The 26,499-nt window shown below is 41.3% G+C and overlaps 3 protein-coding genes across 3 annotated transcripts; all 3 read right to left on the reverse strand.

Annotated features, from left to right (window-relative positions):
- Positions 1-1,485: 1,485 nt before the first annotated feature.
- Positions 1,486-14,454, reverse strand: cenpi (centromere protein I). Its single transcript, XM_053428845.1, has 20 exons — positions 14,224-14,454; positions 12,972-13,109; positions 12,607-12,725; positions 12,166-12,273; positions 11,738-11,786; positions 11,537-11,583; positions 11,172-11,261; positions 10,934-11,065; positions 10,023-10,166; positions 8,753-8,873; positions 8,443-8,537; positions 8,183-8,300; positions 7,509-7,573; positions 7,228-7,337; positions 6,266-6,401; positions 4,869-4,993; positions 4,391-4,439; positions 3,567-3,785; positions 3,090-3,131; positions 1,486-2,954 (listed from the first exon to the last, which is right to left on the reverse strand). The coding sequence occupies exons 1-20, from the start codon at positions 14,390-14,392 to the stop codon at positions 2,871-2,873; spliced, it is 2,160 nt and encodes a 719-aa protein (XP_053284820.1). The 5' UTR covers positions 14,393-14,454; the 3' UTR covers positions 1,486-2,870.
- A 1,038-nt stretch (positions 14,455-15,492) lies between these two features.
- Positions 15,493-17,916, reverse strand: tmem35 (transmembrane protein 35). Its single transcript, XM_053428881.1, has 2 exons — positions 17,675-17,916; positions 15,493-16,920 (listed from the first exon to the last, which is right to left on the reverse strand). The coding sequence occupies exons 1-2, from the start codon at positions 17,792-17,794 to the stop codon at positions 16,555-16,557; spliced, it is 486 nt and encodes a 161-aa protein (XP_053284856.1). The 5' UTR covers positions 17,795-17,916; the 3' UTR covers positions 15,493-16,554.
- Positions 17,917-18,893: 977 nt separating this feature from the next.
- On the reverse strand, positions 18,894-23,552 carry arl13a (ADP-ribosylation factor-like 13A). The gene is made up of 10 exons (XM_053429221.1): positions 23,533-23,552; positions 22,200-22,316; positions 21,894-21,964; positions 21,554-21,806; positions 21,096-21,201; positions 20,753-20,958; positions 20,531-20,639; positions 20,067-20,355; positions 19,862-19,978; positions 18,894-19,755 (listed from the first exon to the last, which is right to left on the reverse strand). The coding sequence occupies exons 1-10, from the start codon at positions 23,550-23,552 to the stop codon at positions 19,700-19,702; spliced, it is 1,344 nt and encodes a 447-aa protein (XP_053285196.1). The 3' UTR covers positions 18,894-19,699.
- Positions 23,553-26,499: the final 2,947 nt, after the last annotated feature.

The raw sequence follows: 26,499 nt of genomic DNA on the forward strand, positions 1-26,499 counted from the left end.
AGTGCACACTTCACACAATAAAACCCAGCAGCTAAATCTTACCTCTGTCCCTCTCCCTAAGGCGAGGATTTGGCTCAGGTAGGACCGGCGCGGCTCGGTTGGACGTGTTGTTGGCGGAAAGCAGCTACTCCAGTGGATGTGGACGAGACACGGGCTGGAGAAAGTGAGGAGAGGGAAGAGGAGGAGAGAGAAGAGGAGCAGCAGATGAAGGTTTGAAGCGGCGGCGGCGCAGCGCAGCGCTGGACCGGCGGCGGAGTCTGTGACATCAGAGCGCAGCTTCCTTTAAGGTGGCTCCGCTCGATCACACAACACACGATGGAGACCGGCTCCGCGTCTGCTCGGGATTTCACTGGTTTCTACTGTGTCACCGGTCAGAGTCGAGGCTCACACAGCAGGAGGAAAAGTTCCGTGCAGGCTGGGATGCTGCAGGAGGAGGAGGAGAGAGGATCTGGAGTCAGAGCTCTAAGGGGAGACGTCCAAAAAACTGTCAGGATGATATTTGGCTCGAGGCTGAGAGAGCAGCTCCTTCACTGCTCCACATCATCTGACAGTGGGGAGAAGAACTATGCCGAATCTAGAACACGTCAAAAATAAAGCTAGCTGTCCACTCTTCATTTTTTTTTTTTGCAAAGTTAGTCTTTTTTATCAAACCATCCCCAAATGACAAGAAGCTAATTTATGCCTGACAATGACATTTAATAACATACATGTAAAAATGGCTAAAAAAAACAATTGACAGACTTAGATTCTATAGTCTTTTCAGCAACTAGTCGAGAAATATATAAAAATTGGTCGAGTGGTTTAACTAAGCAAAGTAATTGTAATAACATGTCATTACATTATTCACATTGTTTAAATCATTTTAAATTGAGTATCTTTGTTTTTGCCCCATTACATCTTTCCACTATGTTTGCTATGTGACAATTTTGAAAATGAATCAATTACTTGAAAAATACTCAATAACTTACTTGACAGGATAAATTATTAGTACATCTATGGCACGCTGACATTGCACTACAGGTCTGTTGTTCCAGATATCTGTGGGGTCATTGAACTTTACTTGAAGTGAGGCCCTGTCTTGTTTTTCCTCCAAATCACAATGAAATTATTAAATCTGGCCAAAAATAAAAGCACAGGCCCGACATAAATGACATGTTTGATATGTTCTTGATCATGAGAATACATCGAGGAGAAACTGGTCACTGTGTGCACACAGTGATTTCACCTAGAGCCATCAAAAGCAATCACAAAGCCAGGGGCCTATTAATCATCCAGATGGGTCCCTCAATTAAAACTGAATGTTGTTTCACAGATGGTTCAGTAAACTGACAATGGCCAAGAACATCTATCCGTATAAAAGCTTCTCAAGCAACTGATGCCAAAGACTCAGGTTGGACACAAGTCCAGGCTATTTGCTCCGTAAACAGTGACATGCTGCAGTATAATTAAAAAGACTCCACAGGTTGATTTTAATAGCTTGGAAAGTAAAAGTCTCACACTTGTTTATTTTCAGCACTGTGCAAGAGTCAGGTTCTTGCAGATGTTAAGCTGCTCAAGAATAAAACACAAACAGGAAGCTACAATGCATTTTGAACAGAACAACAGGTTCCAGGTCGCTGTGGTCAAATCAGACAGTGTTAGGGTTGGTCCTGATTGAATTGGCACAAAAAAAGAAAACAAAAAAAGAGACACTTTCACTTTATTCTCTATTGTTTGTGTTAAACACATTTTCTCTGTAACACGTGTTTTCATTGTGTTCAACCCTACGGTCACTGCTTCTACCAAATGTCCACCAAGGCAGTGCTGCTGAGACTATGAGAAGAAAAGCACAATTATCACAGATAAGTCTATGTACAGAAAACCAACTCAGAGCGCTTGCAAGTAGCTCACTTGGAAGAGAGGTGATAAAATATGTACAAGTCTTTTAGAAAATGAGTAAGATGCAAGTGGTTGTTTTCCTCTCCACTGAGTCGAGCGTTTAGCTCTGCTGTGTACAGACTGTCGCCTGTTGTCAGTTTCCAGCTGATGTCCCTCTGAAAAAACCTGGGCCACACGCCAGGGTGGGGTTATGGGGTGGATTGTCCACCTTCTAACTGCCACCTCCATCCACAAAAGTTCATTTGCAAAAAGTTTTCAGAAAAAAAGAGGCCAATTAAAATTTGGCGTGTCCACTGCGATGTGTTAAAGTCTTTGTGCACCGGGGAGCGTGGATCGATGAAGCTGCACATGAGGCGGAGCTGCAGAGTTGCCGCACAGAGTCGTCGCACTCATTCAAAGAAGCGAGAACCTGTGGTGGTGAGGCTGCTGCAGAAACCCCCGTCACACCCCAGTCTTAGAGTCCCTGCCGTCCACAATATCATCTGTTTTCATACATTTACTTTGTAAAGTGCCCGACATGTGGTCTGTTAATTGGTTGTGGCAGGAGTGTTTGGACTGGATTCATAAATTTCAAATTCAGCTTTTAACAAACAACAGCACTTGTGGTTTTGTCGTGAGCAATGACTCAGATCTCATCCCAACTAGATGTGATTTAATATGTTGCCCATGCATTGGCACAAAGTTTTTAGTTTTAGCCAAGTTAAAAATCCACTGTATGTAGAAACTGATATTGCAAGAAGACAACAACTGACAAATATATTGTGAACCCTGCAAAAGGATCACAATGCAACAGGTTCGGCAGCCTCTCACAGGAGTTACATGAAAACCAGGAGATCATCAATATATCTCTGAATTCCATCCAACAGCACTGCTGAAATGAAATAGAGATATTGACCTTATTTCATTTAGTTCTTGTAGCTTTCAAAAAGCAGTGAACACAAAAAAGGAACCGTCTGGGGAAGTCAAATGCATGTCCAAGCTGTCTTCTCCGACTACAGGGCTGGAACAAACTGTTTGAGGCCGTCGTATCCTTGACTGTACAAGTACTCCAGGTACCAGCTCCATGGCTTGGAATGCTGAAACACAGACAACATCTGAGGATTGATACAATCAAAGCAATATCTCTCAATCTTTCAAATACGTCTGATGCACATCAAACTACATGTGAACTCTATTATAATTGCAGATATGAAAAGGAGACACCTGCATACCTTTATGGAATCGAGGTCCACGTCCTTTCTCCCGGGCCAGCACTGATAAAGAGAGAACATTAATATTAATTGTCAGAGCACCTTGTTAGATTCCTCAAGATTCCTGCTGAATGGAGCAGTTGAACCGAACCAAAAAGGAGTATGTGTGTATTATTAAACATGATGAGAACCGCAGCTCATGCTGCAGCCATTAATAATAAAATGTATTTCTGTATTAATGTATCTTATTTGAAAGTTACATTAATAACACATTTGTATCCTTGACTTGGCTTGAAGTATATTACCCAAACTCTACAGATCGGCCACACGCTGATAAATCACGTGCCTCTTACAGTTTGAAAATAAGCCAAAGCTTTGAAGTAGGTTTTGTTTGGAGTTGCTCAGTAGAAGAAGCATTTTGTGGGCTGCAGCAGGTACATCCTACCCACATCTCTCTGTAAGACACAAATCAAGACGCCCGAGATGATTCACACTCACCCTCAGGTGGAAGTCGACAGCGTAGCTCAGGAAAGCAGGGTGGTGGACCAGGTCAAAACTGGTGCTGTATTGCGGTACGTTGCTCTTGAGGAGGAGCTCCTCTCCCAGCTGCACTCCCATTCCCGGATGAAACATTTTGGAGTTCCACAGGCAGTTGACCATGACGACCACGTAGTTGTTGAACTCACGAAACGTTTGGCGGCTGATGTGAAAGGCCTGCTGGAAAACAGAATCAAAGGGAGCGACAGATTGAGATGAAAGAAAAGGCAAAAAGAACGAGAGTCAAACTAAACCTCACTCTACATCCTCAGACTTTCACATCTGATATTTGTTGTGCAGATACATTTGCATGCCATTTACCAAGTCCATTTTTCCTGATAAAAACTTGCCGCTGACATTTTAAGGGGGAGAGTGCTGGCTGCCTGACATGTAAATTCACAGCTCGCAGTGGAAGCTGCCTTCAAATCAACAACTTATCAAGTCCTCATCTGAGAGGGTATAAAGGGTGAGTTGACGCTGCTGGACTCCTAAAGAGGAAGACTGAGACGTGTAAAATCTATAAAAACTACTGAAGTGAATCAAAAGGGGCACAAATAGCAAGAAATGTGAGAGGAGAGCAGCAACATCATACCTGCAATAAGAACTAATGCATTCAAAGTGTATATATGAAATGCATGCGTGTGGGTGTATGAAAGCACCACATCCCCTCTGTCAAATACTCAGTGCAATGGGGAAAATATACCCTTACAGTACTATTGCAGTGAAAATCTGAGTATGTTCCATTTACAGATGTGTGCAACAAGAACCAAGTGTTTTCTTTTTACCTCTGTGACTTTCTCTTGACTCTTGGCTGATGTCAGGTTCACCTTGTACCTGGACAAAAAAGAAACAGTGACTCTCTGCAAAACTCTCTGTAGCCCATCAGAAGAAATTCATGCTATTAACTCTCCAATTTTCTTTGCCCGTGGCATTTTTATGCATTGGTAAAATTATTTCAGAACCCTGAGGTCTGGTCAATTAGCCGGCACTGTAAGGATTTGTGTTATCAGAGGCTGGAGCTATGAATGATGCTGGAATTCTACATCAAGAGGAGAAGAGGGTTTAAGTATGTCACCCCTTTGCCTCTCATTATCATAAATCATACATTAACATGTACATTAGTGCAATGCAGCCATTTGATTCAAGCTCTCTTAAGTCATAAAATATGGATAAGCATGTGACAAACCACATTAAGCGTGTAGCTAACATATGCATCTAGATTAGCTGATGGCAGGCTGCAACACTGAAACCAGGAGTCCGCACCTGTACATGATGAAGGCCAGTCGGTCCACGCTAATGGGGTCGGGAGAAAACAGGGCTGGGTAAAACACTCCTGGAGGGGGCATCACCACCAGGGGGAGCCCATACTTCAGAAATGTGTCACACACCTGGAGGAGGAGAGAAATAGACAGTTAACACCCACCCACAGGAGATACAAGTGAAACATGGATACTCCAACCACAGGGAGTAGATCTCCCCTCTAATGCGTTAAATAGGACTGTGCTTTGGAAACAGTTGGTACATGCTGATCTATGTTGCTGCTCTTGGTATCTTATCTTCTTCTTTATTGAATATTTTGAGTCAAATAAGGCCAAGAACTAATGCTCATGCAGTGCAGTAAAAGTTTTGAGTTTTTAAGTGGTGTGCTGCAATAATAAAAAAAGAAGAGTCTCTGTATGTCTCCGTCTGATTGAAACATGCGTCAGTCTGACATAAGACTTGATGAAAAGTTGCCAAGCAACCAGAAGAGACAGCGAGAAGTTATTTGTCCTGGCAGAGAAACTGTTCGGCAGAGGTCGAAACCCCAACAGCAGTTGCAGTAAATTGCTTTAACTAAGCATATACTGGACTGAACTTGGGATGATGCATTTTGTTGAGCGACCTGCATCAGGATCATCATAAACTATGCTCACAAGCATTTTAAGAGGGTAGATAGGAGGCTGACAATAGACCTACAGATCCTGTGAATCCACAATACGTGTCAAAGGGGCTTCGATAAAGATGGGTTGGCCATATGGTCATGTGGCTTCAGTCCAGTTGTTCAAATAAACAGTTTGGCTAAAATAAAACAGCAAATGGATGTTTTTTATGCTTCAGTTTTGTGTTAGTTGGTGAACTTTTGATGTGCTGGGCCGATTTTGTTACAGTCAGACAGAGCCAGGCAAGTGCTTCCCCCTGTTTACAGTATTTAAGCTAAGCTAATGGTGTCCTTTCCATATTATTACAGGTATGAGAGAGAAATCAATCTTCTTATCTTACTCCCAACAAAATTTCCCAAAGTGTAAAATTTCCTTGATTTGGAAGCGAAACAATATACCTGTCAATGTCATGTATTTATCATGATTTGTATCCACTGCATATCTGTGTCTATAATCCTTATTATAGTGTATTTGTTGCTGCTATTTCAACAGTCTTACATTGTCCTGTTGCCCGTGTTCATTTTGATTGTTGTCTACTTACTTTGTCTGAGATAGTTGTTAACGCTTTAAAATAATTAAAATGAGGACAGAAAATCTGTTCCACATCATTAGATAGATTTGAAAATGTCAGTCTACTGTCAAACTACATGCATGTTACTTTGGACAGTAAAAGTCAAACTTCTAACTGAAGTAATGATAAACAAAATACATCTTTGGTTTAATGAGATCAGCTCAGTTTACCGTCTCGTAGAAGTCCAGGATGAAGCTGAGGAGGAGCGAGTGAGAGCCTTCGAGCTGGAGGCCCACGGACGCCAGACGACCCACAAAGTGAACAAGCTCCATCACAGAGTCCTTGAACCCTGACAGGGTCATGTTTCTGGGACAGAAGGAAAAGCTGAGTCAGACACAGAGACTACTAACATTTGGAAATGACACCAATGTGTAACATCGGTCCACTGATTTGCCCGTGGAGCATTACTCTGTGACTCAGGTCTCTCATTATTCTGTGACTGAGCTCTCTGATAGAAGAAAGCTCCTGCATCAGTCAAAGTGGCAGTTCACTACATTTCCAAAACAACTAACACTGAATCAGCTCTGACATGAGAACGAGTGCACAAACACACAATCGATTATTTTTACATTGGTTGAGTTTGGGAATGGCAGTGAAGGAAAATTGGTTCTCTCCACTTATTGGATTATTTATTGTGGGAGGACGCAGATATTCAAACATAACTGACACCAACTCCGCCTCTTAATCTGGAAGCTGGAAAATCATTTAACTGGATATTGAGTGTTTCTGTCTCAAAACTAATTTCGATTATAAAATATGAATAAATGGGTTCAAAACATGTCCATACACATTTCTGCCTTAGCTGATAAATGCCGAGTTTCTCTCAAAGTTTGATATATGAAATAGATCAACATGCTGCTAAAATCAATAGAACTTTTAATTTGAAAAAAGTGTCAACTGGGACTTCTATAATGGAGTGACTCTTTTTATTACACTGAGTTGCAGTAAGTAAAACTGAGGCAGGAACTGAGGACGTTTATTACAACTGACGTGTGAGGATTTTTGGGGATTGAGGGTAAAAAATTAAAAGAACCTCAACTCTTATGCTCTTACGTAAATTATTGGTTTCAGGTCTATTGCTTGTTTATGCTCAGGGCATAAACATGCAGAGAGAAGTGGTTGTGAGACTCACATAGAGGTGTGGCTGTTGAGGCTGATGTCTAAGTCGTCCTCCAGAGCGTACACTGAATGCCAGGTAAGCCACTTCAACAGCATATTGTTCAGGCACTCCATGAGTCCACACTGCAGACACACACACACGACAAAGTGGAAAAGCACTAAGCATACAGTAGCTTAAACAACATAAAGTACACATAGTGAGTGTTTTATTCATACTAATAGCAGGAGGTTTAGTAATTCAAGCACAGCAGCAGCACCAAGATTATTCTACTTGAGCCTCGGAGGACAGCCTACCTTGAAAAACAGGGAGGATGTGAAGAAGAGCTGCATGAGGGGCTCAAAGAGAAGCCTTCCGATTTCTGCAGTGGGGGAGTAAAAGGTTACAGCTGCAGCAGATAAATAAATGCACCACAATCAAAGGGAATGACACACAATTACTGTTTAAGTGGAGTTACCGATCGGTGCTGCTTATTTGGGTGAATATATTCGAGATGTGCCCTCGGACAGGTCATGGTAGGCTTATAACACTTAGATATTTTATCTCCAGGTTCCACAAATTGACCATTTACCAGTATTTCCAAACAAGGGAGATTCGATTCTTCAGAGTACAGATCATGCTCTCTGCAGCCAGGTTGAATTGTGAACTCTCTGCCACCGTTACAACAAGGTTACACTACAACTGATTGTTCATTTCAGTTTGACAGATTACATTTCATTTTCAATCAATGAAAGTGACGTTGTGTGACCCCTGTCTGTCACGCGGTGCATTGTGTGCAGCAGCCAAGGCCGAGGGGAGAACTCCGAGGGAGACTGCAGTGACATTGCTGCTTTTTCCCCCCAAGAATCTAATCAAATGTGTTTTTTTCCTTAAACAACACGATTATATCATACATTTAGGAAGAGTGAGAAGGTAGGCAAACTAAAGAGTGGTACTGTTCAATGAGAGAGGCTGTGGAAGCACAACTTACGGGAACTGGGGACAACAGGAATGTTGCTTAGGAGGCTGAGGATCTGTGGGCGGAGGAGGGAACCATCCCACACGCTGAGAAATTTGTACAGGAAAGCCTCTGAACTGGAAAATGCTTCCTGTAGGAGAAATGTGAATTGAAAACATTTATGTAACCTGCCTGGGTTTTGCGGCAGGTGTCAGCTATACATGTTGCAGAGAAAGTGAGTGATGGCTGTCAGAAAGAGAGGTAGCTATCAGGGCTTGAGTGGTGAGGCTCACCTGCAGAAAATGCTGTGTGGACAGCAACTTGTCCAGAAATTGCAGAGCTTCCTCTGAATTCTGGGAGGCTCTTCCATCCCCACAGAACAGAAATTCTTAACAGCAATAGCAAAAGAGGGTATTTACTGAGTGAAAAAGTCAAAGGAATCAAAAGGAAAACAGCAGAAGATTTCAAATGTGATGCAGCTTTACAAAGTAAAATCCCCCCCGGTCCCTCTTAAACCCATCTCTGAAAGAAGCTCTTTGATATTCCAGCTAGGTAACACACACACACACACACACACACACACACACACACGCGCGCGCATACCTTCGTGAAGAGCGTAGCCGAGCCAGAAGTTAAGGCGTAGGAGAGCAGACTCATCCTGAACACAGTCAAGGTACTGCAGGGCCAGACTGGAGCCCAGCAGCGAGCCCATCTGAGCCGGCAGCTGGTGGAGGTAAAATGAAGAAATGGGAAACAGTATAATTGAGCGACTGAAATAATCAAATATCCATAAATTCAAAGAGGGGATACTGAGCCGATTCTTCAGTTTCCACTAATCTCCATAATGTCAGGACTGGGACATGTCTTCCATCATATCCTTCTTTATTGTGCATGAGCAGCTGCCTCTCAATGTGGATACGGGCTTAGTATAATAAATACATTAAACCAAGAAGGACACAGCACAGCTCCTTAATAATTATGGAACAATTGTATCATTAAACCGAGAAAAGTCCTATTTTCCTTCAGACAACAGGAGATGAGGGAACTAATCATTGCTGCCATCAATGCCTCTGCTCTACGGTTGACTGGTCTCGGTTGTCTTTCCTAACTCACGGCAGAGGGGAGCTTTCTCAGCAATCAACACAGTTGAGGCCGTCCAAAATCCAGACTGCTCAAGTTGGTTTTGTGGGAAAGGAAAGAGTTAGATTTATGTAGCAAGAAACATAAAAGTCTGCAGGCCATTTAAAATGCCCCATATTAACTTTATCAGGTCACTGAATCTACAGGGCAAATAGACATTTATGGAGGGGGCTCTTTAAACGACCATTTGCTTTGTGACTTTGTCCAATGCATTACTCTGATACGTCTCTTCCCAGTGTTCATTGTTTATATAGGATAGATAAACAACTGATGATATCTGTAAAAGTAGCCACAATCTGTTTAGAAGACAAACGACGAGCACGGTTGCTCATGAAACTGGTTTATGCTCTAATCTAATAAACAATTACAGCCTGAGGCCACCTCTGCTGGGCTGTCTGTAGGACTTAAGTTCTTAATGGCCTAAAACTATAGAGAGACAACATTTTAACAGTGATGCAGCACCACCCAGTGGCTGTGAGGATACATCACAGACTGTGGTTAAGCATCCTAATGGCATGGACAAACTGGCATAAATTTTATTCTGTTGCTTGAATAATAAATTATCCCCATGCTTAATCCTTAAATTACACTTTGGTAGTGCTGGTGTTATGAGATCAACAGCTGTATAGTGAAACATAGAAAGACACAGAAGAAGTGACACTGTAAATGGAGCAGTTGCAGTGTCAGCACCCAGTAGGTGTAGAGATCGGAGCTCTTTCCTGAGGGGTGTTACCTCTATTCGATGTATATTTTCCAGGAGCTGAGTAAAAGAGCTGAGCTGCACCAGGGGAACCAACTTTCTGCTGAAGGGCGACTCAGCCTGAGCCTGTTTATTGACGAGCGAATTCAAAACTGGCAACTCCAGGTGACCGTATTTCTGAAAAATAAAGAACAGTAAAAGACACAATAAATAGAGGCTAGGCAACAGTGGACAACTTCATTTTTATGGAAATAAAAATGATTGATTACTCCTCTGTCTATAAAATATTTGAGAATTAGTAGAGATTACCGTCCCCTCACAGTGACGTCAACAAATTAGTTATTTGTTTGAACAACTCTCCAAACCCGATTCATTACAGAGAAAAGGAGCTGGAATCAGCTAATTGACATTTCTGCTTGAAAGGTGATAAATAATTTGGTTATCAATACGGATGCTGTTTTATTTTCTAGCATTACACAAATCAATTCTTTAACTTATTGTTACAACTCTGTCTAAAACTGTTTCTTGGCTAGAGATGCAACAATTAGTTCAGTAATTGGTTACTTTATTGAGAAATGTATAATTGGTAACTATCTTGTTAATAAATAATCCCTTCGATAATTTTTCCATTACAGATACCGAATTCTCTGATTTGAATTTAAAGATCAATTAAACATCTTAAGGATTTAATTGAGCAAAACAAACAATAATAATAAAACATCAAACAAACTGATAAATTATTTCACACGATAAACAAGCATGATAACCTAACAGTTTCACCCCTGGAGAGAACCCACAAAGCGTACGGGTGGATGTTAGGGTGGAGGTGGGTCAAATGAATTGCTGGAAGGGCCATGGCAAACTGCAGCAGTAACTGCAGTGTGGCAGGACTGATTGCAAACAGAGTAAACAATGCGGCTGACAACTTAAAAAGACTTTCATACCCTTTTCCGAGAGTTGGGCTTATCTTTTATTGTGAGGGGCAGACTGTCGCTGGAGGCCAGCAGGGAACCATTCCTCTTCTGTACAGCAATCAATGATGACTTCCAGGGGGAGTTGTGGTTCCTAAACCCACTCTGTAGTGGGACAGAAAAATATGTTATTTAACTGATGATTGGAGATAATGGTCATCTGGTATTCTAACAGCAGCATGAGCATTAACTTCACAGTCCATGTACAAACCCGCATTCGTGAAGAAATGGAGAGAGTCACAAGTTCAGGGCAAAACACTTTGTAAAGGGACAGTAGGTGCAGGAGGAACGGCTGCCTTCCCTGAGAACACAAGAACAAATGTCAACACACTCAGGATGATGCACCCTGTTCATGACTTCTTCATTTTACTGTAGTTTCCCTCTGATGAAATAAACCACAACAACAAATAGTAAGGTATGGGGAACTGTTTATAGGAACAATGTGTGAACCACAGAAAAGAAAAAAAAATATTTATGCAATTTATCATCCAACCGATTTTCAAAGTCAGTAAGGAAATATTCAAGTGGCCGTGATAAATGGCTCTGGAGATCATATTTAATTAGCAGCATATTTACCAGTTTAGACTGAAGCTCCAGCAGCTTACGCACTCTGAACACTCGCACTACAATGAGAAAGTAAATCAAGCAATCAATAACACTCAGAGAAGTGATGAGAATACTGAAAAGAGCAAACCATGGAGTAAACCAGAGAAAATTGAGGAGACCACAGTACAAACGTGGATCATATTTCTGGAGTGAAAATGTGAAAAGACTTACCACTCTCCTTTCTGGTCAAAAGGTACAACAGATGGCATATGAAGGGACACTGAAAAAAAATGGGAGAAGATATAATGACAACAGCTGTTGAGTGGATCCCAGATTGGTTGTATCATAACACTGGAAAGGAGCCAGTGTCAAACTCTGAATAGATCACATCCTTTTCAGTTACAGATCTGTTATTTTGCATCTTTTAATACATTAAAAGTATTATACAGATAATTCTGTGAACTTGCTGTTTGAAACAGGGTCCTGACATGTTGCTCCTTAAAACATGAACTGTAATGTATCCGGCCTAAAGCACATAAATTAATTTGTGTTTATCAAAAATAGATGTAAATTAATATTACACTGGAAAATCCGAATTCATGCTACCAAATTTTGCTTAATGTTTATTACAACAACGCAAATATGATGAGTACACTTACCAGATTCTCCTCCGTGACAAAGCTGAAGATGAAGCCATAGACAGCTCGAAGTTGCTCTTTTGAGTCAATCATGTCAAAGACAGTCAACACCCACTTTATAAAGAGAATCTGAATATAGCAGAAAATGCAAAAATGTATTCACTATTGAGCAATGTCAGCAATATGAGAAAACATAATTACAATCAGGTAAACAAAGCTTGTCTCAAAAACTGCATTTTACCAACTAAACTTTAATATAATTAATCTTTACGAGGTAGTAATGCATCTCCCTGAATTCAACATGCTTGAAAATTACTCATGGATAGAAAACAGGTTAAAAAAATGATATGAACATTTACTGCCCACCATCATGAAGTTAAAAAGTAACTACCGTCTACACACATAAACTTTATCCTTAAAGTCTTCAGATTTATTAGTGCGAGCAGAATGAAATGCACTTACTTGGGTGCTGATGGGTATTTTGCCAACACCCAGCCAAACCACCGCTCGAACCACAGCCTCCTGTGGCACCACGGTGGCAGGAATCAGACACTTCAGTATCCGGACACATGGACTCGTCCCTACATCGAGATGGGTGGTGAAAACTAAATTAACTGCCCAGTACATTAACAGAACGCAAGTGTCCTCACATCAGATTGATAAGTTATAACACCGTATATAAAACATAAATAATGTTGGTATTGCATTTTGGACAGCACAGTGTCTCAGTGGAAAACATTGCAGCCCCATGGTGAGAGTCAGTTCGAATGAGTCCGTCTGGAGCTGGTTGTTTCCTGTGGGACGGACTATGTGAATTTTCTTCTTACCCATACGGAGGCTCATGGCAAACTCCAGCATGATAGAGATGGCCTCCGGGGAAAGTCCTCTAGCGTAGGCCACCTTCTCCACCAGCACCAGGTTCCTCTCAAACTCATCGTTCCCATGCAATGGAGTTCCTGCTTCCACTACAGGAAGGAGAGGGGACGTCATATATCACAAATGTGTATAAGTTAGCATGATGAAGAACGAATTCTCTCAATGTTTTTTCTAGTTTTTACTAGAGTTTTTGATTTTTACTGAAGCAACCAAGCAACATATTATTGTCCTAACACAGCAATGCCAAAAACCAGCAAGACAATTGAAATTATTCTCTTTTTTGAACACCAAATAAACATAATGCGATGATTACTAATTCTAAATAGAAATCTTAACACAGGATATTTTTGTGTGTGACAAGAGCGTAAGAGTATGTTCAGTGTTTTCCGGCCAAGCAAGGAAAGTTGTATTGAAGCATTAATACTTAATACTACATTAATACTTTTCCAAAGAATTGCATATATATATATATATATATATAGGAGATGTTCGAGCTGGTGAGCATCCTTCCTAGTTACATTTACCCAACAGTATATGCACATTGTAAATAAAGTGTAGGGATGTGCCTGTTTAAATTACCAGTCACACAGAATACAAGAATATGGCAGTAATAACAAATATACAATATAATTCTTCAAGTAAACGTTACCTCCAATGTCAAAATCTATAAGTTAACATTCTTACAGAATCAGGCTAAACCTACTGAAGCATCCAAAAGTTGCACTGTCGATTAATCTTGTTTTGTTGTGACTTCGAGTCCTAAATAATAAACATGCGTGTTAAGCTACACATGACAAAGAAAATAAAAGCAAATCATCCCATTTAAGAAGCTGTAAACATCAGATGTTTGGTGTTTTTCTAATAAATACTGGACCACCATTAACGAGTATTTAGTTTCTGCTCATGTAATCGATCGATCGTTACAAAGCATTGCAAGGGAACTTTTGGTTCAGTCTATTTGAAAAACAGATGGTGTCTGTGTTCAGTAAATGAAGCTACTGATACAACGCCAGCTCTGTCTGGGACTGTGTCATCATCTAATTCAGCAGCTAACTGTAACTTAGCAAACATTAGCCACCAGTAAACTTCACATAAGAAGGTAACGCGAGTTAAAGCTTTGTTGTTTGAATCCTGGACGGTTAGCACGGTTGCTAACTGAGCTAACGTCACAGTTTGCCTGGGAGCAGCCGGGCCGCCTCCTACCGTCAGAGAAGTACTTGAGGGCCGGGACGAACGGGTCCTCCGCCTCGGTCTTCCTCCGCTCCTTCTCCGCCACCCGAACACTGCGGTTAAAGCTCCGGCTCGTCTGCTGCTCGGCTAGAGACGACTGGTCTGACTCCGCGGACCCCGACGCGTTTTGTTTCGCTGCCATTTCTGCATCGCTAACACTTGAAAACAGTGAGTTCCGCCGCGGCCATTCAAACCGAAATCAAATCCACCGCCCGACCGTTTGCTCTGAGCGTGCGCACTTCACCGCTTCCGCCCGCGGGCTTGCTGGGAGTTGTAGTCAGGTTGTAGTCCACCTCACACCCATAGCTCTAACCATAGAAAAACAGTATATTAAGATTCCTTTATTAAGCAGTATTAGCAAGTTGTGTTAACACGTCAATAGATGGTAATCACGCCATTAAAAATATGTGTATATAAATATACTTGGATTTTCACACAGAGAACATAGACTTGTCAGGTTATTAAATGTTATTAAATAAAAAGTAACTGTTCACAGTGAGGACTGAATAAATCCCATTAACCCCAATGTAGCTGTGGTTAAATAAATATCAAGGGCAGCCAGACTATTTATATTATCATTAATCTAGTGACTATATTCTCAAAATATTAATACTTTGGTCCATAGAATGGAAGAATTTTAAAATATTTATGATATGACCATTAAAGCAAATTCAAATGTTTTGTCTGACATCAGCCTGAACCTTACAAATATTGTTTACTGTAATTAGAAAGACTTTATGACCTATCCAAACCCTGCAAAGCCAAATGGTCTGAGGAGCAGGAGCAAAATCATCCCACTGTGTCTAGTGTCTCTTCAGAGCCCCTTACTGTCTGAGTTGTGATATCTGTTCCCTCACAACCAGTGTTAGAGCATGTTTTTTTCTAATCATATAGTTCTGAAAATGATTGGTGGTTTCTCTGTGTTGTGTTTTTAGTTTTTCAGCTTATATTTACAGAATAAAGGGATTTCCGGTCACGGATTAGGTAATTTCCCTTATAATTTCCTTGTAACTACATTCATTTCATTAGAGGATTAGGAACCAGTTATAAAATAAGAAACATCCCTTAAGGTGCATAGAGGCTAGCGATGCATATTTGGGCTCATGAAACAGTGTTAATGAGAAGGAATGTGACAGGGACTGAGTGACTTTATATAATAAGATAACACAAAAATCCCATCACAGCATTTTCAAAGTGGAGCTACGCAAGAGTGCTAATAAACAAACAATATTTAGCCAGTCATACTTCCAATTCTTTATTTGAAGTATATCATTTACAGAAATATTTTGAATCTCAAATCTGACAGAATATTAAGATGACTTTTCATCCCCATACCTGAGGATTTTCAAATCTTTAGAGAGGAAAACGATAAAACCAAAGGGTTGAGCAGAGCTGTTTCGAGACAGAGAATAATCCTAAAACTGTGAATTAAAAAACAAAGGTCAAGTTCATTTTAACGGACAAAAAGACTGAGCTGGATGTTCAGCTGTACGAGTAGGCAGCAGACACCTGAGGCAGCAGCTGCTGTCCTTCCCCGGCTGAACAACTTCACTGTGTTCACTGAACTAAAAGGAGAAAGGGGGAATTCAGCGTATTTGTCCTCAGGAGAATGGCTTTCATTTGTACATCTGCAAAAACCTGCAGAGAGGAACAATGAATGAGGATGTATATATTTTTTGCTTTTTAAAATAGCCTTCTGTTCACATTGCATCAAAGTCAGACGCGGCTATGTAATACTTCCTAATATATGGTTGGTTAGTACAAAACCCTTTCACCAGTGCTGTGTTTGCTTTATTTTCTGTTGTCTTGACCAGATGAAACATGCTTGAAATATTGAAATTATCAGTCTCTCCTACATACAGTATAAAAACAAATTAGAAAAAACAAGCTACAAAGATTCTTTCATGAAAAACAGCATTCTCAAATCAACTTGTCACATTAAAGAAACTTACACTTCATTAAGAAAAAAAAAACAATAGTAACTTTAACACAGTGTAGGACTGAAATAAATAGGGAACATGGGATAGACTATTGTTACAGCGAGCTGAGCTCTTCAGAGTTTCCAAAGGTAAGATTGTCCATGTTTATGTAGAGGACGTTTGGATCAGGAGTTCTTGGTTTCACATTAATGGTGCAGAGGAGTGGGTGAGGGTATTCAGTCAGCCAGCTGGATGAGACGGGGGGGATGTGTGATGGCTTTTATTACTGGGAGTGACCGTTTCCTTCAAAATTCAAATGACTACAATCCATAAAGGCGCTTCAGTTTCCCTTTGCTGTGGCTTGGACCAGAGTGGCAGAGGGATCTTAGGACTGCTTGACCTTGTTCTTTTCCTGGTCGTTCACCTGCTGTTCCTCTCTGCTGTCCTCTCTCTCCGGCCGGTCGTCGCTCTGGCGGGCGATGAGCAGCCGGCAGGTGAGTAGGATGCCAAAGACCAGAGCATGGGCGTACCGCTTCAGGGGGTCTCCCACTAGCTGGTGGAAGAACAGGACGGCCAGCATGACCAGCAGCAGCAGGAAGTTGGCCACGTCCTTCGGCCGGCCCGGCACCAGGGTGAGCACCACGCCGCAGCCCACCTCCAGAGAGCCGATGATCTTGCGGAGCAGGACTGAGCTGATCCCGATCTTCTTCAGGCCCGGCAGTGCCTTGGCGTAACTCTTGTAGGCCCTTTTCTGCAAAGGAGAAGAATTCAGAGATCTGCTTGAGATATCTCCAACTTTTATATAAGGTCATGCAAACACCCATGAGGACTTGTTAGTACTCCATTCTTAAAACAAATGCATTAACTTTATCAGTTGCCACAGTTAATGTTGAACCTATTTGAATGTACATGTGACAGGAAGCTGGCCTGTTAGCACGTTCGTTGGGCTGTAGCAGGACAGCTAGCATCCCCCACTCAGGACACTTCATCAGGTGCATCTAGGAGAAATTGCTCGAATATGCCGCCATTAAAATCCTTAACTTGCTTTACACCTTAAAACGAGTAGTTGAAGAACTTATACACATTCAACAGACATTACAGACACTGGTAAAACTCGGAAATCTGTTATTTATCCGGAAAACATATCCCAATAGTCAAGCTGAATGACAGAATGCGAATGGAAATGAATGAATGAATTCCCTGGTGAATCCTTAGTGTTTTAGCATTGACCAGCTGCTGTGGGGAATTTATGCATCGATGCTGATTCCTGTGTTGATCCAGACACATTTAAAAAAGGTGTATCCTGTAACACAGAGGCCTAACCTGTGAGCTAACCGACCTCAGGTCTGATTCTTTCACGTTCAGGGGAGACAAAGCCTTTCACACACGCGCTCCCGATCCCGTCTCTCCTCATATTAAGGTCAACGTCTCCCCGCGTTACCCGAGCCTGAGAGCCTCCATCCTCCCCCGAGAACAATGGCCTCTCGCCGCGGACGCGTACTCACCATTTCACTGTAGGCGTCTTTGCTGAGCCTCGGTGTGAGTTTGATGGTTCCCATGAACACGAAGAACAGGCCCAGGGCGATGGAAAGGGCCACGATGGTGACTGTCCTCGGTGATGCCATGTTTTCTGGACCGGGGCTCGCAGCAACTCAGAGCGCTTTCCCTCACCGGACTGGATGAGCGTCTGTCGGTTGGTTCTCCCGCTGAAGATGCACCACCAACACCACCGCCAGGGGGAGGAGCTTCCGGAGGATGAACTGCAGAAATGGCGCCGCGCTGGATGTCGCCCTGCGCCGCATCCAGCAAGAGGAGGGGGCGGAGGAGGAGGAGGAGGAGGAGTGTAGCTTCTGCTACATCATCTTCTGATCATTCATCCTCTGCTCCATCATTCTCCTTCATCCTCTCCTGCATCATCATCTGCACCTTCGTCCTCTGCTCCATCATCCTCTGCTCCAACACCCTCTCCTCCATCATCCTCTGTTCCATCATCCTCTGAACCATCATCCTCTGGACCATCATCCTCTGCTCCAACATCCTCTGAACCATCATCCTCTGCTCCAACATCCTCTGCTCCTTCATCCTTATCTAATCTAATCTTACGCAACACCTCAATGGTTTCCCTGTGTCACAGTTCAAAATGATACTCCACACATAACCAACCAAACCTTTACGTTGATCTGTAGGATAACGTAACTTTATTCTGCTATCTAAAATAAATAATAATAAATAAAATAAGGTCAGAAATGCACCAGTTATCACTTGAGCCACATTGTTTTCAATGTGACTTCATATACCCTTGTTTAACCCTCCATCTTTATTTAATTTATCAATATTTGTCATTGCTTTGGCTTGGACGATAAAATCAATATTGATGAAGCTCAAAAATACCTCTGTCCATTCAAGAAGCTGCAGCAGTAAATATCCAGTATATTTTTCAGATATAGGAAATATAAAAAAATTATGGATGAGAGACAGGTTGACTTGGATGTGAGGAGGGAAGACTGAAACAGAATCCTTCTTATACGATGAAGTTGTATAAATCAAGTTAATGTTCTTCATTTGTTGTGTATGTCATATGTTTAAATAGCTTGCAGTATATACTGTTGTAATGTTTGCTGCTGTGACAACACTTTTTGCGGCTGCTCTAATGTAAACACAAAATACACTGCACACGTACTGACAAAATGTTTAATATACAATTTCAAAGAGGTGTTGGTCACTTTGCTATCATTGTTCAAATCATCATAAAAAAGGATTCGGTATGTCTGATGTCTAGTAGTAGGATCTGTCTTGTTATTGTTCTGTCTGTGTACTGTCCTGCACTTGTGATGTATGTTTTGAGTCCTACTATTTTGTCTTGGATGGGATGTCTGATGTCTGAATATGAAAATCAATAAAAACACTTTGATTATTAAAAAGGATTCGGTTGAAAAATTAAAACTAAGTAGAATTATACAATCAATCTCATTTCACAATTTGGCCAAGCACTCACATTAATTTTTTTAAGTGGTAATTAAAAAATATTTCCTATTATAATGTTATTTTTCTGTGATAACATGTATATATGCAGACCTTCCCTTCACAACACACTGGCATTTAAGCTTCTCAGAGGTTCAGGGATCAGGTCTGAAGTGGTAAAGACATGGCAGTTCACTGGAAGTGTAAAAATACATTTGGTTCAGTATGAAACTGTAGTGGGAGAGAGCACGTCAGCTGTGATCACTCAATATGCGGCCCACAATGCATTTCAGCTCACACAGCTCGGACAACATGGCCACGTGTTTCCCAGACCCCCTCAGAATGGGGTCCGAGTGATCCGAACTCAAACGGGTCCTTGATGTGTCTGTCCACTAGTTGTGGGATCCCTCAAGACGGATGTTGATCTCAGGTTTAATGCCAGGTCTGATCGGTGTCAAACTGACTTATGGTGGGAAGGGTGTAACAGTCCGTGAAGTGATGTGAGGCGACTGGAAACTGCCACAGTGCACTACGTCCTCATCCTGCAGGTGGAAGAGCACACCCAGGACTCACTGTTCCTGGCCCTGACGTTCCTTCAGAGCTAGTATCGCTTTCCGGTAAAGATCTATCAGGAGACATGGTCATCGTCTTTTTAAGCATACTTCATCATGTTTCGAGTCCAACTTGTTATTGTGCGAGATTGGCAGAAGGAAGAAGTTGATGAGGCTCACCAAAGGTCGCAGAGAGGTCCACGGGTTGAGAGTAAGCTTCAGACATCTCCTCTGTGTTGATCTTGTTCTTTCTTTTCACTTTCACAGCTTTCTTCTTCTTCCTCCTCTCCCCTTTAGCTAAACACAAGATAGAAGAAACATCAGATTTCTATTCTTAAACAACTTGTCACAAAATAAACATAGGCCATTAGAATGTGATTCCAACCTTTCAGCGGCTTCTCTTCATTGTCCAGAGATTCTTGCAGGTCCAGAGGTTCTTCTTTTACTTTTACTTTTGCTTTGCGTTTGATTTTTTTGTCTTTTTTGGGCGTGATCAGGGCACTGCTGGCTTTCTCTCTGTGACTGGAGTTCTCTTGCTCTCCTTCAGTAACCTCAGCCTCCTCTTCCTCCTCCTCCTCCTCGGCATCAATCACCTCCGCTTGGCCCTTTTCACCTTTCTTGACCTTAACCGTCTTCTTCTTCTTTGTCTTTAGCGTCTTTTTCAATGTGGACTCCTGGGAAAACACACAAGAGTTTAAGTCAACATTTATTTATTGTTTGCGACTTTTATTTTATAATAAAGGAAGACTTCACAATTATGACAATGTAGAGATATAAGGTATTGAAGGACACAAACGCCAGACAGACATCAGCTCATGTTAACTGTGGAGAAAATGATGTTTCTCTGACCTTCTGCAGCATGTTTCGAATGGGCTGCAGTTTTCCTTCACCCTTGCTCTTCCCCTCCTTGTCTTTTGGCCGATGAACCTGACGAAGATCGGACTTGCTGGATCGCATCCTGAGGCGAGAGGATATTGCATATAAAAGGTCAGAGTGTAGCTCCAATGTTTTTCTTCATGAACTAAGCAGTGATGGTGTCGTTAATCCTCTGAACACAAAGGTTTTTCTCACCGTTCCCCTTTGTTTTTCCTGCGGACCTTCTCAGTTTTCCCGTTCTTCTCCCTCTCTCTTGTCTCCAGAGGCCTCTTGCTGTCCTGGGCTACTCGGGTGCACAGCTCAGGATAATCCATACAAACGGCGCGCAGCAGCCAGCGGAGGCCTCGCAGAGTCTTTCTTTCCGACCAGCGTCGCAGGTCAATTAAGGCTGAACAAGGCTCCTGAGGGGGGAGAGGGTAGAGGTCAGTTTGTCTTGATGTTTAAAGTGTGTGTCAACATGCATCTCTGCAATTCTCTGACAGGAGGTCACATGTACTCTAGTGTGCTCTGCAATGGTGAATTTTAGAGCAGTACTCACAATATGGCACAGAGAGCGGCTCTGGTTCACCAGCTTCTCAAGAGACAGAATCTCAATCAGCTCACTTCCCAGCAAAGCGTTCATCTTGTCCTGTTTGTTTGCCAACCTGAAACATAAACGTTTCACGTCAGGCCTGAGTGTCTTCGTTTTCACTGTATTTTTCTCCTCAGCCACCAGAGAGCACTGTTTGCACCTGCGCGTGATGATCTTTAAAAAAAATAACATGGTGGCCTCCGTAGAAAGGACCTACTCCAGACAACTAAGATAAAGTATTTAAATATAAAGGGCCCAAAGAAGACAAGAAAGTAGAGAACACAACAATTCGTACAATTTAGGTGATCAAACACTAGTGAAAACATCACTAGGATTATTTCATATTCAATTTCGGCCAATAGATCCCTTTCACCTAAATCTTACACACTGGACTTTTCATATTCCGGTAAGTTGAGTGTATTTACACTAATATCGGTTTCCCTGCCACCCGGGGTTGTTTCAGCAGGTCAGCCAGAACCTCCTTGACCTCCTTTATCCTCTGCCTGTCACTGGAGTCCACCACGAAGATGATCCCATGGGCCTCGGGGTACAGCTCCCTCCAGCCCCCTCTCGACTCCACTGATCCTCCCACATCCAGCAGGGAGACCAGGTAGTTATCCACTCGCAGCTCGTTTCGCACGCAGCCAATGGTGGGTCCTGCGTCCACGACATGGTTCACTGTAGGACACACACGGTAATGTACAGGTTGAATATTTGTCATATTTGACATTGCACAGTACTATGAATCAGTGAGTGTTGGATTACATTTAAACATCCCCCTGATGGAGGAGGTTTTTCCTGCTTTGTCAAGACCGACCACAACAATAGTCACTTTCCTGCAGAGAAAAACACAGAGAACAGACTTTGAGTTCAAGTCTCAGTGGAACTCATTTTGAATAAAATCACACAAATATAAATAGTGGCACTATATCTGGTAATATGTGAATTCAGGAGATGTCATTATAGCTGTTAACACAACTTTTATTAAACAGAAGTTGTGTCTATTGTAGCACATGTATCACTTCACTTTTGTTTTTATACTCATTCAGTCTTTTTTTTGGTTGTTTGTACCTCATTGGCTCCTGTATCTTGGACACCCAGTTGCAGCAGTTGCTTATCAGGTTGAACATGTTTACTCGAGATGAGGAAGGTGAGCACGGAGGCCACCATCTTCTCTGGAACTGGTACCTGCAGAGAGACGTCAACCTGAGTATGACTCACTCACAGACACACACTCACGCAGAGCGGGGGCCCGCACAAAGATGCTTTGTGTTTGTCTCCTTTTAGCTTTGGAGACTGTTACAGATGGTAAATGTCTATCTACCCCAGGACATTCTAAAATTAGCTCTTGCTTTCTTCAGCTATCTTTAAATTAAAAGCTTATTTTCTACAGGGTCTTAAATCAAAAATAATCCGAACTTTAAAAAGTACAAGTCAAAAAATCATAAAATGTTTTTTTTTCTTTAAAAAATCTGTTTTATCATCAGCCTGTATTATCCAGTCTGATAGTGTGTGAGCTTTCCTCCATGTCAAGGTAACACACACGCAGCAGGTGTCTGTCGTCATGCACTAAAAAAGACCAGCAGATCATTCAGACCTTTGTGCATCTGTTCAGGCTCAGTAATCTGCTAAAGCCAGTTTAGAGTGACTACTTGGTAAAGAGTTGTTAACAAGCTGACCCACATTAGGTCACCACCTTGTCCACTACAGTTTAAGCAGCATCGTTTCACAATATTTACAGACACCTGAAATTGCAGCGTTTCGACATTCAGAGCAAGTAAGAATAACAGTGTCGATATGGATTGATATTCATTATTAAATACACATTAATGTTTGAAGAACAATATGAATTGGTTACAGGACTGAATGTATACATTGTGTGTGCTCAGAAGGTCTTAATTAAAAGATTCATGTGTTTGCTAAATGAATGAAGATTTAATAATGAATGTTGTGTGTTATATGAAATAAAGAAATTCTGCTTTGTTTTTCTTTAAATCATTTTTGTAGTTTTGGTTCATAGTTAATCAATTTATATTATACAAAGTAAATTGATGTAAGATCTCCGAAAGAAAATAAACAAATCGAAAATCTAAAAAGCAGTAAAAACGACCATATTAATTTAAACAGTTAATCTACAAATTAATTTACGTTGTGCTCATCTCTAATATAAACAATGATATTTTTATATTTATATATCTCTAATAACTAAATAAATTCTATATAATTCTATTCACAACAAGTACGCTGGTCATAAATACTCACAAACAACCGTCCACGAGCAGTAAAATGCAATGAATCCGTCAATGAACACTTAGAATTGAAATTCTCTGATCACTAAATGAGAAAACTGATGTGTGAAAGGTTCAAACTTTAAAAAGCCATGAGAAGTTGAAGGTATACTCACAGAAGTAAGTCTATATCCATGCATTTGTTTGTATGCTCCACTCTAACAACATCTTGTGCCCAGCAGCCACAGAAATAATCAGGCTCACACTAAGCCTTAGGTCACCCCATGTTGTATTGGTGTTTCAGCCAATACCTGAAGTCTCCGAGTCACTCAGTGATCCTATTGGATGATTGGGTGGTCTTCTTTAAATAGTCCAAACAATGGTGCACATTTATCCAGCCAGGAGAACTGAATGTGTGGTGAGGTGTGATGTGGTACGTGAGGGAATCTCTGTTTCCACGCCAAGGGCTGGATGAGCAGTTCGGACGGATTTGGGCTGCACAACATTAGTCACCAGGTAGAAAGTGACATCATAACCACGGTGATGGCGAGAGGCTGTCACACAACGATGTAGATGAGACTAATTAGAACTAAAGCTTACACTCGCCCTACCAGGTACATTCAAAAATAACAATATCCTTATTAGTATGATGATCCTTTATTAGTCCCACAATGGGGAAATTTGCAAGAAGTTAGAAAGATTACAGCATAGCATGAGGGGAGGGAGGAGAGAAAAAAAACAACCTCCCAGACTATGCTCCTAGAGGAGTACAGTGTGGGAACAGGAAGAAAAAAAACACCTCAGCACATAAGCACATACATTTTAAACATGACTTGCAATGGGGATGGGGGAGGGGGGAAGGAGGGTAAGCCAGTGGTAGGTGTTCTAAGCCAAGCCAGTGGAGGATGGAGGTAATAATATTAATAATGTCGTAATTATATAGCATGTCCCAAAACAAGGTAAAAAAAATGCTTCAAATATAACAGAAGTGAACAAATACAAATTAACATATAAACTAATAAAAACATAAATGAAATGAAATTAAATTAAATTTAATGAATGAGGTGCGCAGGAGATGTTCAGTTCACTTCTGAGCAGGAGGTAAATAAAACTAAAAAAAATTAATTAAATAAACAAAAAAACTCACTGTCTGTCAGCGCCTGTTAGTGCTCGGGCCCTAATACTGAAAACACTAAACATATGAAAGAAATGACCTGACAATACAATAATAAAAACTAGATTTAGATCAAATTAGGGAATGCGGTGGGATACCAGTAAGTTTTATAGTTTTGATTTAAATAAACTTTTGATTCAGCCTGGCATGTTTCCGTATTTGGACCTAATACACAGAGACATGTCAGAGTCCTCTACATAAAAGATATAAGTAAGAGATGACCTGACTGTCTTCGATTAAAAAACACAATCAATAAAGAGAAAACAAACCAAAAACTACGAGCTGAAACCTGACATGTGGAATCAGGGATTAATACCTTAATGAATATCTACATGAAGTGGTGAGATGGAAAACAGAAAAAAAAAACTGCTCAAGGAGCTACAGCACCAGGATGTTGTAGTCATATCTTACGAAGGATCAACCTGCTGTATAATGTAACGTTAATTCAATTAATTCATTTCAACACACGTTGACATACAGGATCAGCCACTAGATGGCTCTGCAGTCACAGGATGTATTCTCAGTGTGCATCAAATGGTCTCTGTGGATTAAATAATGTCGGTGACGAGACAAGCTCCCCCCCCATTACCCATTATACTATTACATATAAGTTATAGTTTTATATATTATTACAATATACGCACACACACACACACACACTTTTTAAAGATATAGTTGTTGGTTTTGCTTTTAAGCTTTTAGATTTATTTTCTTCATGTCCATGTTAGGAAATAGGGCTCAAAGAGACAGTTCTTCGAGCTTCTGCAGCTGAAAAGATTTCATACTTCAGATAAACCTGATTGGTGACAGTGTTCAGAGAGCAGGAGTAGCGGTTGGTGAGCAGACGTTATCTTGTTATGTCATTAAACCAACGTCCAATCAGGCTCGGCCCTTCTCTGCTGAGTAGACTCATCCCAGAGTCTGACCACCACCCAGTGGCAGCTGACACACACACACACACACACACACACACACACACACACACACACACACACGTTTGTACAGCTGTTTCAATGAGGACATCGGTATAATGCCTTCCCTAGCCCCTTACCCTAACCCTAACCATTCAAACTAAATGCCTGACTCTAACCCTTAACCTAACCTGAACCTACATCTAACCCTAAAAACCAAGTGTTAACCCCCAAAAAGTCCATTAAAGGGTGGTCACAAAGTGAGGACCGAGCAAAAGGGCCTCACTTTCCCAAAATGTCCTCACTCCGTAGATTATAGACTCAAACTAGTCCTCACAAAGAAGCTATACAAGAGCACACAGACACACACACTAACACACAGAGAAAAACAGCAGCAGCTGAGAACCACACCACCATCTGCTCATGCTCTCCACATTACAAATGTGTTTCAGAGACCCCCGACTGTTGACTGTGCAATCTTAGTTACAGTCCGACTCCTGAACAGCTTCTTGACCTGAAATAAACTTATACATTTTCACTGTCTTCCCTCGAGTTGGATCTGCCTCTGTTTGTAATGATCTATAGAGGAATTACCAACTATTTTGGTCGTCACTTGTCAAGCGTGTCCCGTATGAGTGACTCTCTGCAAATTAATTGTTTTAGCCTCTCTTATATATCGATTTCCTGCATATCTCTGTTGGATATTTCTGTTTTAATCAGATTTTTTGTCTACGTGTAGTTAATGGATAATGAGCAGTTGCAGCTTTATACATGAGAAGATGAATACCACACTCATGTGAGTATAAGCTGAAACAGTGGCAAACCCTTTAAAGCTAATTGATTCAGATGTTATATCTTCTGTTTCTATAGCGTAAAATAACTAATTAAAACTAAATTTACACTATCACATTGATAAAAACTATCGTAAATTACAGAAATCATCTTTGAGAGCTGTACCTAAACCTTTCAGTTTGGTGCATGCCCCAGTCACCAACATGGAGACGGACGGATTTACGACCGATACTGCAGCCAGCCACCAGGTGGTGATTGAGACACTT

The sequence above is a fragment of the Pleuronectes platessa genome, chromosome 8, assembly GCF_947347685.1.
Source record: "Pleuronectes platessa chromosome 8, fPlePla1.1, whole genome shotgun sequence".
In the NCBI taxonomy this organism is placed as follows: domain Eukaryota; kingdom Metazoa; phylum Chordata; class Actinopteri; order Pleuronectiformes; family Pleuronectidae; genus Pleuronectes; species Pleuronectes platessa.

Excerpts from the sequence above, each read along its gene's own strand:
- cenpi (XM_053428845.1), bottom strand. The coding sequence starts at position 14,392 with ATGGCAGCGAAACAAAACGCGTCGGGGTCCGCGGAGTCAGACCAGTCG. Across the intron at positions 8,874-10,022 it reads AAAATATACATCGAATAGAG|CTGCCGGCTCAGATGGGCTC; the intron begins GTAACACCCCTC and ends TACCTCCACCAG. Across the intron at positions 2,955-3,089 it reads TGGACCTCGATTCCATAAAG|CATTCCAAGCCATGGAGCTG; the intron begins GTATGCAGGTGT and ends TCTGTGTTTCAG.
- tmem35 (XM_053428881.1), bottom strand. The coding sequence starts at position 17,794 with ATGGCATCACCGAGGACAGTCACCATCGTGGCCCTTTCCATCGCCCTG. Across the intron at positions 16,921-17,674 it reads AAGACGCCTACAGTGAAATG|AAAAGGGCCTACAAGAGTTA; the intron begins GTGAGTACGCGT and ends TCTCCTTTGCAG.
- arl13a (XM_053429221.1), bottom strand. The coding sequence starts at position 23,552 with ATGGATATAGACTTACTTCT. Across the intron at positions 21,965-22,199 it reads AAGATACAGGAGCCAATGAG|GAAAGTGACTATTGTTGTGG; the intron begins GTACAAACAACC and ends TTTTCTCTGCAG. Across the intron at positions 21,807-21,893 it reads CATCAGGGGGATGTTTAAAT|TGAACCATGTCGTGGACGCA; the intron begins GTAATCCAACAC and ends TGTGTCCTACAG.